The following is a 13,092-nucleotide window of genomic DNA, read 5'->3' on the forward strand; positions in this document are numbered from 1 at the left end:
AATATTTGATAATTACTTCTCGTTTGTTTATTACAATCTTTCAAGATACACCTACTTTGATTATGGCGTGTAATTGGTTAACAAAATGCTGACAAATGTGTGATAATTTGACAAACTGATAAAGTTCTACTTTACACGTAAATAGCTCACATACGCGTAACTGAAAACACATTTTTTTAAGAACTACTTTTTAACCACGTTTCTAAATGTTGAAGGTGGGTTTTCCGTTAAGAAATAGTATTGACGTCCTACAACTTTTGAGAAGTGTTGTAAAAAATGAGTAATTGCCTAAATGTATATGCTGATTTATATAGTATTCCACACAATTAGATTATGCACTAATGACATCTAATACAAGAGCTGTAACAAACATGACTTTACAAAATAATAATATACCATTGACCTGAATGTAAGGGGTCAGTGTAAATATTTTGGTCATTGAAATTTCTTTTCATGACTGGAAATAGAAAAAAATGTAAAAAAAATTGGTTTATCCATCCATCCATTTCCTACCGCATACTCCCTTTGGGGTGGCTGTTGCCTAGCTCATTTACAATCGGGCGGATTGGTTTATTTGAATTTCATTTTAAAATGTGAAAAACTAAACAAAAAATAACGCATTCTTCCTATTTGGTGTCTAAAAGCAATAACTACCACTAAAAATGTTTTGATTTTCATAATATATTTCATATAACAACATTTTAAAATAAATTTACAGTAACCAACATTTTAACATATTTATTAAACTGCTACTTTTTGCTGTTGTTTTTGCAGCTTAAAATTAATACAATAATAATAATATAAATAAAGTGCATCTGGAAAGTATTTACAGCGCTTCACTTTTTCCATGGTCTATTGTTACAATCTTATTCCAAAATGTAATAAATTCATGTCTTCAAAATTCTGTACACAATACCCCACACTGACAATGTGGATAGTATTTATTTCTTTTTTTTAAAATCTAATTCATTAAACATAAAAAAACACATGTACATAAGAATTCACAGCCTTTGCTCCATACTTTGTTGAAACATTTTTGGCAGCAATTACGGCCTCAAGTATTTTTGAATACGATGCCACAAACTTAGCACACCTATCTTCGGGCAGTGTCACTCATTCCTTTTTGTAGCACCTCTCAAACTCCATCAGATTAGATGGGAAGCGTTGGTTTTTATCCAGGATGTCTCTGTACATTGGTGTATTAATCTTACTCTAGTCAGGGAGGTGACCAAGAAAGTGATGGTCACTCTGTCAGACCTACAGCGTTCCTCTGTGGAGAGAGGAGAACTTTCCAGAAGGAAAACCATCCCTGCAGCAATCCACCAATCAGGCCTGTATGGTATAGTAGTCAGATGGAAACCCTTTCTTTGTAGGAAAAAAAAAGTTTGCCAAAATGCACCTGAAAGACTCTCAGACCATGAGAAACCAAATTCTCTGGTCAGACGAGACAAAGATTAAACTCTTTGGCGGGAATGCAAGGCATCAAGTTTGGAGGAAACCAGGCACCGCTCATCACCAGGCCAATACCATCTCTACAGTGAAGCATGGTGGTGGCAGCATCATGCTGTGGGGATGGTTTTCAGCAAGAGGAACTGGGAGGCTGGTCAGTACATAGAGAAAGATGAATGCAGCAAAGTCCAACGACATCCTGGATGAAAACCAATGTTTCCCATCCAACCTGATGAAGCTTGAGAGGTGCTGCAAAGAGAAACGGGTGTAACTGCCCAAAGATAGGTGTGCCAAGCTTGGCAAATGTGCAGCAACACAGTATTGAGCAAAAAAATAAATAAATAAAAAATCTCAAACTTTTTACATTGTCCTTACGGGGTATTGTGTGTAGAATTTTGAGGACAAAACATTATTTATTCCATTTTGGAATTAGACTGTAGGTGAGCCATGCTTGTGGCATCGTGTTCAAAAAGACTCAGGGCTGTAATTTTTGCCAAAGGTGAACTAACAAAGTACTGAGCAAATGCTGTATGTACTTATGTACATGTGATTTTTTAGTTTTAATACGTTTGCAAAAAAAAAAAAAGTTTTACATTGTCATTATGGGGTATTGTCTGTAGAATTCTGATTACAAAATTGAATGTATTCCATTTTATAATAAGGTTGTAACATAACAAAATGTGGAAAAGTGCATGTAAAGTACTTTGTAAAGTGCATCCAACATCTCTGCAGGTTGAATGAATAGTCGGTTTAACTGAGAAATTAAGTACAACCAAATCTTTTCAAGTTAAATGTGCAGTGGTTTGACCAGTTAGTACTCTCAAAGTCACAACCAATACAAACGCCACAACTTTAAGCCAAAACACAACACTATAAAGACGCAATGGAAGTGACAGCAGACACGTTTTGGCAACAGACCAGTTCCTGAGGAGGAAAGCTGTAAACGGTGTAATGAATAAAGTTGGAAAAGTAAGAAATGTGTAAACACTCTTTCAGTCATAAATAACTTTTCCAATACTACTAATAGACTATGTTCATTACACTCTTTTTAACCTTCCACCTCGGGAAGTTGGTCTGTCGCGGTAACCTATTATTGTGTTGTGGCTTTTGCAATCATGGTTTAGCTGAAAGTTGTAGTGTTGTTGTTTGATGATAGTCTTGTAGCGTTTGCATTTGTTGTGACTTTTCTCTGCCACCGTAGCTATCCGCCATTCTGTTTTGTTGACTGATGGCAATGACGGCACAGATGGGCAGAAGGACTTAAAAAACGTTCAAAGTACAAAACTTCATATAAAGTCTGTCTTTTTGAAATCCAATATATAAATTGATTTATTTCCTTTTAAAACACTTGGATCGATATATATCTTCCGAAAAGGCCAACTTTCCGAGCCAAACCGATGTAGTTTAATTTCAGGAATATACAGTAAATGGATAAATTGATATATTAGATCAGTCCTGGGCAATTATTTTAACTCATGGGGCCACATTGAGAGAAAAAAATGTGTCGGGGGGCCAGTGTATCTATTTTTAGGAACACTAATACAAAACCTCACAATAATGTCTGACTGAATGCTAAAAACGTTATGACAGACCGCCTTAAAAAACGTAATGAAATTTTACATCTTTCTATGAACGATAAAACTCTCAATATTGACAAAATAGGAATGTCACACCCCCTTTCGATTGACATATTTTACATGCATCCATCCATTTCCTACCGCTTATTCCCTTTGGGGTAGCGGGGGGCGCTGGTGCCTATCTCAGCTACAATCGGGCGTTAAGGCGGTGTACACCCTGGACAAGTCGCCACCTCATCACAGACAAGTAAAACTCAACAAAAATGCAACAAACAGTGAAAAATGAACGCGAAGGATACAAAATAAACCCACCTACAATCTGATACATCTGCAATTTGCTGAATTTCCCCCAGGGATCAATAAAGTACTTTCTATTCTATTCTATATATCACTAAGCTTTAGAACTTTGTTGGGAAAATCTCCTTCCTCGTTTGTGGAAACGCTTCCCGCTCACACTGCTTGGTGCCTCATTTTAGCTGCTGTGACTTAGATTGCAATAGTAACTAATTAGATGACCATAGTAACTAATAGTAACTGGTATATCATCCATAAGCGCAGATTCCAACCATTGAAATACTTTGTATGGTTGAAGACTTACAGTCATTAGAAAACAGGACTGCACATCATAACGGCAGCTACACTTTCCATCTTAAAGATCTCAAAAAATGATTTAGGAATGTCCGGCAGGCCAGATTGAAAAGCTCAACGGGCCGCATGTGGCCCCCGGGCCTTAATTTGCCCAGGTCTGTATTAGTTGAATTGTTACACACCTAGTTTTTTCATTTGATCACACCAGAAGTTTTTGTGTTTGTTTTCAAACTAAATGCGGGGATGCTTACTCTGGTACCCATGTGCCTATGAGTGTGACTCTGGCTAAAATGTCTTTTAAACCCTACACAGAAATTATTTTTGACAAGGCACTGCCTTCCGCCCGAAAGCAGCTGAGGTAGGCTCCAGCACCCCCCGCTTCCATGGTCAATCAATATCAATCAATGTTTATTGATATAGCCCTAAATCACAAGTGTCTCAAAGGGCTGCACAAGCCACAACGACATCCTCTGTTCAGATCCCACATGGTGGAAAATAAACAATGTTTCTTACATGTAACATTATCACTGGAGGACAGGGAATATTCAAAATATGCTACACGACATTGTTGACCGCATGACTAGAGCTTTTTAATACAAAAACCGAGGTGGGTGGATTGATACAAATATAGATAGTAACGGTACCAAGTACAGTATTAGTACATTCAACAGGGGTTAGATCGATATTTTTATTAATGAAAACATATTTTGTCATTTTTGTTACTGCATACAAATTCAGGAGATAAGTTCATGGACACAGGAGAGCTTTAAAGGCAGAAACCAAAGGATTTAAATCAGAGACAATAGTAGGAAATCCCTTAAAGGGGTCATATTATCATTTATTTTCTACATTTAAAACAATTCCTTTTGGTCTACTTAACATATAATAGCGGTTCTTTGGACAAAATAATGCATAGATTATGTCTTACAGACCGTTTCAAGCTGTTTTCTGACCGTCTCTTCAGGATGCGCCGCTCTTATTTATGTGGCTCCATTTCGACTGCGTTTTGTCGTAGTTTTTTAGCGCTTCCATATTGAGTCTACTGACAGATATAAATTCAAACTGTTCGCCGTTTTGTATTAGAAATGGCAACAGTGCATGTGCATTTTTCCCCTACCGAGAGGTAGGGGAAAAATAAGGAACTTATTTGCTCCATCACGGACTACAGTGATGGACCCACGCAAGACAGTCTGGATAAATCTTACTATATATGGATAATCCTCTGATGTCACAAAAGGAGCAAATTCTAAACAGTTCGTTTGTCGGAAGTAGGAAGGAAGACAGGATTATTTTATAAGGCGGAATAGCTTGGGGTTCCAGGTTCGATCCCAGCTTCCACTATCCTTGTCACTACCGTTGTGTCCTTGGGCAAGACACTGTACCCACCTGCTCCCGGTGCCCACCCACACTGGTTTAAATGTAACTTACCGTATTTTGCGGACTGTAAGTCGCAGTTTTTTTCATAGTTTGGCCGGGGGTGCGACTTATACTCAGGAGCGACTTGTGTGAAATTATTAACACATTACCGTAAAATATCAAATAATATATATATCAATAATATTATTTAGCTCATTCACGTAAGAGACTAGACGTATAGGATTTCATCGGATTTAGCAATTAGGAGTGACAGATTGTTTGGTAAACGTATAGCATGTTCTATATGTTACAGTTATTTGAATGACTTTTACCCTAATATGTTACGTTAACATACCAGGCACCTTCTCAGTTGGTTATTTATGTGTCATATAACGTACACTTATTCAGCCTGTTGTTCACTATTCTTTATTTATTTTAAATTGCCTTTCAAATGTCTATTCTTGGTGTTGGGTTTTATCAAATAAATTTCACCCAAAAATGCGACATATACTCCAGTGCGACTTATATATGTTTTTTCCTTCTTTGTTATGCATTTTCGGCTGGAGCGACTTATACTCCGAAAAATACGGTAGATATTGGGTTTCACTATGTAAAAGCACTTTGAGTCACTAGAGAAAAGCGCTATATAAATTTAATTCACTTCACACTTCAATAAATATCCAAGCAATGCCTTAACGGTTTTATTTTCAAATTTTTTGGACTTATGTGGATACTGCATAGCCAAATTAGGAGCCTTTATAACCCGTTTTGGAGTGGTTCTAATATCGTTTAAATGCCAAATAATATAGCAGGAGTCTGCAATATATTTCACCATAGATTTTTAGGTCATAACGCCCATCCCTAGCATTATATTGGGGTTATACCAGTGGCGGGCCGTGCGTTCCCCACCTAGGCCTTCAGTGATGTCCGACTTCAATGATCATTTATGTCCCCACACATTAACGCACTGCTGGGCATTGTACAAAATGGGTTATTTTCTGGCGCATTTAAAAATCAATAAACCCACATCAGCAATTAAAACATATCTTATGTGGTACTGTCAAAATTAAAATTGACAAAAAACCATATTAAACGTGAAAAAAAAAGAAATAAAATATTTGAACTCACAATTTGTAGAACCCACTGGACACCGTCTCACAAGATGTAGTTCCTCTTTAAATATCCTTCTTGAAAATGGCCTTGCAAATATATATCTGCCACCTAATCAACGTTTTGTTCTTCTTTGTGGGTCAACACCTCCTGCTTCCTGCTAAGTTGCAACTTAGCAGGAATGACAAGTGAGTTTCCACACACAGTCTCGTTAACATCAGGCTACCTAGATAAGCTGCTGTCAACATCTTGTGATCTGATTGGCTATCGCAACTGTCTATCAACTCTTTGTGTTCTCAAATTCATCTGCTAACGGTACCGGTGAGTATCCAATCACAGGACGCATAAATATCACGTTCAACGTAAGGCTATCTAGAAAGCCTTACTGACAACAACTCATAATCTGATTTGCTACGGCAATTGTCTATCACCTGTATGTGCTCATTCACTTTCAGTGCATAGACACCTGCATTGTAGATTCTGAACGCTTTGGGCAGATTTGGCATAGCATGGCAACATAAGCTACCTAAAGTCTGATTGGATAAAAACTCTAAACTAAAACAAGAGCACTGGAAGGAGCATAATATGACATCAAAAGAATATTAATACTTTTACATATTTAGGAGAGATGTCCGATAATGGCTTTTTTGCCGATATTCCAATATTGTCTAACTCTTAACTACCGATTCCGATATCAACCGATACCGATATATACAGTCGTGGAATTAACACATTATTATGCCTAATTTTGTTGTGATTCCTCGCTAGATGCATTAAAGAATGTAACAAGGTTTTTTCAAAATAAATCGAGTCAAGTTATGGAAAAAAATGCCAACATGGCACTGCCATATTTTTATTGAAGTAACAAAGTGCATTATGTTTTTTAACATGCCTCAAAACAGCAGCTTGGAATTTGGGACATTCTCTCCCTGAGAGAGCATTAGGGGGTTGAGGTAGGTGGGGTTGGTTGGGGATAGCGGGGGGTGTATATTGTAGCATGCCGGAAGACTTAGTGCTGCAAGGTGTTCTGGGTATTTGTTCTGTTGTGTTTATGTTGTGTTACGGTGCGGATGTTCTCGCGAAATGTGTTTGTCATTCTTGTTTGGTGTGGGTTCACAGTGTGGCGCATATTTGTAACAGTGTTAAAGTTGCTTATACGCCCATCCTCAGTGTGACATGTATGGCCTTTGACCAAGTATGCTTTGCATTCACTTTTGTGTGTGAAAAGCCGTAGATATTATGTGACTGGGTCGGCATGCAAAGGCAGTGCCTTTGAGGTTTATTGGCGCTCTGTACTTCTCTTTAGGTCCGTGTACCACTCCGTACAACGCGTTTTAAAAAGTCATAAATTTTACTTTTTGAAACCGATACCGATAATTTCTGATATTACATTTTAAAGCATTTATCGGGCGACAATATTTAGGGAAAGTAAATAAAATACGACTTTTATCTTTAATTATGATCACGATTTCTGGTTATGTTAGGCCAGCAGATACAGCCCACCGCTGGGCTTTAGGCTATTAAATTGTGCTTTTAGTTTAAAGTGGTGTAGGACGACTGTCATCATCACATTGAGAGAGGCTTTTAATAATTTGCTGACTTTATTTAGCCACTTGTACACATGTATTACTATGAACTGGAGTATGATAATGATAGCCTGTTGCACAATGGCTTCTGTGTTAACATCTCGATTGACAACTATTCCCCTCTGTATGCCGTGAAATGAGTGACGACACCCGACAGACCTCAGCGGTTGTCTCAGCGTTGTTGGTACAATACAACAGTGTCATTAACACACTGAGGGAGTTGTTTGCATTGCACAGTTAAATCAAGCGTTTGTCTGTGCATTGTGTCTTCATGAGAGTGCAGCTGAGCGTCAAGCGTCACTATGTCCCTCTGAGACTCCAATGTTGTGTAAACACCTCAGCTCGACCTGATCGGCTCAGCCTCTGTCGGGGTTTTAATGTTGTCACTTCCCCGTCCATGCAGCTCTGTGTAGTTAATGCTGCCGTCACAATGGATAGACTAGGCGGATCCCCGGAAATGAAGATACAGAGGAGTTACGTCGACCCACACAACCCCAGAGGCAGCCATGACAGCGTGTTTGGAGTCAGGGTGCAGGTTCAAGGCATTCAAGGGCAACCCTTTGTCGTTTTAAACAGTGCGGGCCAAGGTAGCCACAGAGACATATCAGTAATCACTCACCAAGAGGGGTACAACCCGGGAATGGTGAGGAGGTCCCTGGATGAGAGAAGCTCCTCAGAGTTTCATTACCAGAAACACCCAGAGATCGTTAGACCGTACGACCCACAAAGCAACAGCCTTCACACCTTCAACCCTTCACAGAACCCTCAACCTGGAAGAACAGCGGCCAAAGCCAGGATGCCAATTCCAGCAGAAAGCCCCTCAGAAGACCAGAACACACCTTCAAATGGACATAGTTCCCTGAACGCAGTGGACTCTGAGCCCTTTATGTCTGTTGGCAAATTAATCAACCAGTTCAACAGCAGCCAGCGGAGGGGAAGGGGCGGCCCGAGGAACAGACTGGACCCTGAGGACACTCGGAGGTCCCGTAGCGTGGACAGTGGGCGAGCTTCCGACTCGTCGTCCTCCTCATCCAGCAGAGCCTCCTCTCTGAAAGGGGGCAGCAGTGGACCCGTCACCACAGCTGGGTGCATCTATCCTCCTGGGTCAGCGCGAGCTCGACTGCTGGGAGGAGAGACCACCAAGAGAGAAGACAACAAGCCCAGCGCGCCGCTCAAAGCGCATCCTGGCAGCGTTATGGCGGCAAAACTACTACACAGGAGAAATGAATCATCTCATCTTGACCATGGAGCTGAGGAGAGAGACACTCAGGTAAAGAGATGTCCTCAAGGACACGGTTATCATTTGTATTTATGCATGTTCTCTAACCAGGTCACTCCTGACCTTCTGAAAGGACAGCAGGTGTTGGCCGACCCAAATGAAGACGCAGCGAAACAGATGCTCTTCACCTACCTTAAGGAAGGGTGAGTGAGCCAAAGAAAACAAGGGTCAATAAAAGCTGAGGAAATAAAACTCCCGATAATACAGAAGTACCTCAATTTCCGAACTTATTTGGTTTCGTGACTGAGCTCCTAAATCAAAAAACTTGTGTCTCAAATCAACATCTCCCATTGAAATGAATGACAATTGGTGATTTCCCCCCCAAACTAGCCCAATTTGAACATATAATCGTCTTTTAAAAGGAAAACCAACCTAAATAAGAAATGTCGTATGAAAAACAATACAATACAATATACCACTAAGAACTACAGTAGTTTTATAATGTAATGTAATTATATTGTACAGCATTTACCTTGATATTTTCTTCCTGCTACTTTTCTGTCAAACACACCATCAGCAGGTTCTCTACATTTTCATGGATAAATATCCGTCGATGAGATAACATTTTAACATTCTTGGCTGACGTTAGACTCATTCTGCTTCAGTATGGTGCAGATGAGCAGTGATATGCTCGAATCGCTTTGCCAAGTTGGGGAAACGCTCGGTCAAGATTTTGATGATTTATTTTTTTAATTCAATGAATAAAATAAAAAATATATTTTGAAATTCAATTCAAATTGTAAAGATGAAGAGTATTCTTGGTTGTTATGATCCAAATAAAGGATAAGACTAAGACTAAGAATATCATCCACTTCTTGTCGTCACTGTTCTTCACACTCACTTCCTGCGACCCCAAAACACTTGTAAGCAAATGAAATAACACTGTACAAACAAAAATCAGAAAACAAAATCCCCAAAGCGTTCATAATTATGACCAACAATTTCAAACTGACCTACTAGTTGCGACCACAAATACTCAGAAAAGATTTACATAAATCTAGGATTTCCTCATTCAAATTGACATTGCCAATTTTGGGAAATATATGCCCTCGACTGTCCCCAAGTATTAGAAAATGACATTTTTATTATTATATGACAGTAAACATGCTCCTAATGTCTGATTATGAGCACCAAACACAAGGAAAATCTATCATCTCTCTCACTTCTCTCTCAACACATCTTGAAAATAAAGCCTGGCTCTGGTGGTGGTGAGCCCATTGGAGGGAGGACCCACGTTGCCTCTTCAGGCTGAGCCCGGCCGGGCCCCATGGGGACAGGCGCTCGCCATCGTACCCCACCTCCGAGCCTGGCTCCAAAGGGGGGCCCCGGTGACCTGGCGAGGGAAATTTGGGTCCTTTGTTTTTATTTTTCATGGAGGTCTTCGAGCTGCTATTTGTCTGATCCCTCATCTAGGACCAGTTTGTCTTTGGGGACTCTACCAGGGGGCATAACGCCCCTGGACAACATAGCTCCTAGGATCATTGGGACACGCAATTTCCTCTACTACGATAAGGTGGCACCTCAGAGAGGAGATATTGTCATCCATCCATCCATTTCCTACCGCTTGTCCCTTTTGAGGTTGCGGGGGGTCGCTAGAGCCTATCTCAGCTTTTTTCGGGCGGAAGGCGGTTTACACCCTGGACAAGTCGGTACCTCATCACAGGGCCAACACAGATGGACAGATAGCATTCAGACTCACATTCACACATTAGGGCCCATTTAGTGTTCCAAATCAACCTATCCCCAGGTGCATGTCTTTGGAGGTGGGAGGAAGCCGGAGTACCCGGAGGGAACCCACGCAGTCACGGGGAGGACTTGCAAACTCCACACTGCCGAGATATTGTCATATTGAGTAAAGAAAAGTAACTTGTGTCTTTGCAAACCTTACAATATAAAATATTTCTAGTAAAACAGTCAGTAACAGACGTGGAAGCTTAAGTTTGATCGTTTTTTGTGTGATTAGGCTCACCGAGCATGATGTTGCTGCTTAGATGTGACTGTATTGTTAGCACCTTGTCCCACTTCATAATATTACATTGCTGTGTGTGATACATGGCAGCTATTATGTTGGATAAGTGCAGTTTTACATAGTATAAAAAGTGGATACAATGCACATGAGCCCTTCTTAAAGGTGTGGAAAAACATATTAGAATTAAAGATACAGACACATAGAACATTACGGTCCCAGTAGGATATAGTAAAACGGTCTAAATGCCAGATTTTGGGCAACATATTTCTGACTTTGTAGTTCTGACACTTAAAAAGTTAAAAATAGTACTATTTTTTGAAGTATTCAGTGCTGATTCCGAATACAAACTTGATATTAATGTTTGATTTTAATTATCTTCAATGCCAAACAGGACATACAGTACAAGTCCTTAAGTTTTCAAAGGGTGTAAAAACATATTTGGTTTGTTTTAACTTTTTTCACCGAAATTTTTCAATACATTTCAGACCTAAAGAAAATATCAAACATGTAATGATTGTCTTTCATTATTTAACTTGAAGGCTTTTGATCAGATAATGTCATTGGTTTAAATTAGTATTACTATACAAATGTAAACTACCCAGTGGCCTTATGGTTAGAGTGTCCGCCCTGTGACTGGAAGGTCGTGAGTTCAAACCCTGGCCGAGTCAAACCAAAGTGTTTTCCCCAGAATATTTGTTAGTTAAGGTGGTGTGTCTCCAGGGGGAAGGGGGCGTCACCCGGGACAGGCGGACAGATACAGCTTCAATAGCCGTATTCCCAGGGTCAAGACACTCCTGAACTCTAGACAACGGAAGTTCCCTCAGTCAGCAATGGTTTGGGGAGCCATGTCAGCTGCTGGTTTTGATCCACTGTGTTTCATCAAGTCCAGAGTCAATGCATCTGTTGTAAAGTTCTATGGAGATGATGATTTCATTTTCCAGCATGATCTGGCACCTGTCCACAGTGCCAAAACCACCAGTAACTGGTGTACTGACAATGGCATTACTGTCCTCCATTAGCCTGCCAACTCCCTCATAGAGAATTTGTGGGTTATTGTGAAGAAGAAGCTGAAAGACACCAGGCCCAATAATGCAAATGAGCTAAAGGCCGCTATTGAAGCATCCTGGGCATCCATAACACCTCAGCAATGCCACAGGCCGATTGCCTCCACGCCACACTGTATTGATGCAGTAATCCGTGCAAAAGGATTCCCAACCAAGTACTGAGTGCATTGATTGACATTTTAAAATTTTGGATTTTGTTTTGCTGTTATAAATCTTTTTTTTTTTTACTTGGTCTGAGGAAATATTCAAATTTTTTGAAATAGGACTTTTGAGTTTTCTTAAGCTGTATGGCATAATCAGCAATATTAAAAATAATAAAAGTCTTGCAATATTTCAGTTGTGTAATGAATCCAGAATGTATGACATTTTCATGTTTTTAGTTGCATTACAGAAAATAAAGGACTTTATCACAATATTCTAATTTTCTGAGACAGTCCTGTATATCGCCATATTTTTTCCGTAAAGTAAAAACAGAACACAAAACAGTCCTAGTTACCTGGAATACGAAGTATGTCATTATTTTGACTTAGTAAATATTGACTTACTGAGACAATTAATTTGCCTAAGTCAAATTAATGACTTACTGTAAATAAGCGTTTGCAATAAGCGTTTGAAAAAAAGAGTTAAAAGTGGGGCCACATGCTGGCATATGCTGACCCTGAGAAGCTGGTTTAGTTTAGGCGGTGGCTCTTTGTTGTTAAGGCCGCCTTAACAACAAAGCTCTGCGGGAGACCCTGGTTGGGACTTTAGCTTTAACTTAATTGATACTTGTTACATCATTTGATCAAAACCCCTTCAAAGGGTTAAAAAAAAAGGAAAAAATATTAAATGGTTTGTATTGTTGTTTGGGTATGAAAGTAACAAAATATGCATACAAACAGTCTTGTTTGGCTTTGGGGTATTATTAAATAACTGCCAGTGTATCACAATTGGACATTGAAATATAAAATAGATTAACATAAAAACACCCTCATAGGAAAAATCATGTATAATGGAGTAACACAACAAAAAATTACCCAATTTTTGTTCTTAAAGGTTAAAATAAAGTACTGGTATAGTCTTTGTTTTACACTATTACTACTTTGTAGTTATCATGTAAAGTAGTGCGATAACT

General features: G+C 39.4%; 1 protein-coding gene and 1 long non-coding RNA gene across 4 annotated transcripts in view; one reads left to right on the top strand and one right to left on the bottom strand.

Moving 5' to 3' along the window:
- The window catches only part of LOC133563267 (uncharacterized), a 109,503-nt gene that overhangs the window by 42,087 nt on the left and 54,324 nt on the right, over positions 1 to 13,092 (bottom strand). The window lies entirely within an intron of this gene.
- Positions 1 to 13,092, top strand: part of LOC133563263 (cingulin-like protein 1) — a 35,355-nt gene that overhangs the window by 351 nt on the left and 21,912 nt on the right. Inside the window, exons 2-3 of one of the 3 annotated variants that reach the window (XM_061917291.1) lie at positions 8,070 to 8,936; positions 8,997 to 9,088. In XM_061917291.1, the coding sequence (XP_061773275.1) occupies positions 8,097 to 8,936; positions 8,997 to 9,088 (932 nt within the window). In that variant the 5' untranslated portion in view covers positions 8,070 to 8,096. The remainder of the gene's footprint in view (positions 1 to 8,069; positions 8,937 to 8,996; positions 9,089 to 13,092) is intronic. The other 2 variants (XM_061917292.1, XM_061917293.1) reach the window with 2 other exon arrangements.

Source organism: Nerophis ophidion, linkage group LG12 (assembly GCF_033978795.1).
Source record: "Nerophis ophidion isolate RoL-2023_Sa linkage group LG12, RoL_Noph_v1.0, whole genome shotgun sequence".
In the NCBI taxonomy this organism is placed as follows: domain Eukaryota; kingdom Metazoa; phylum Chordata; class Actinopteri; order Syngnathiformes; family Syngnathidae; genus Nerophis; species Nerophis ophidion.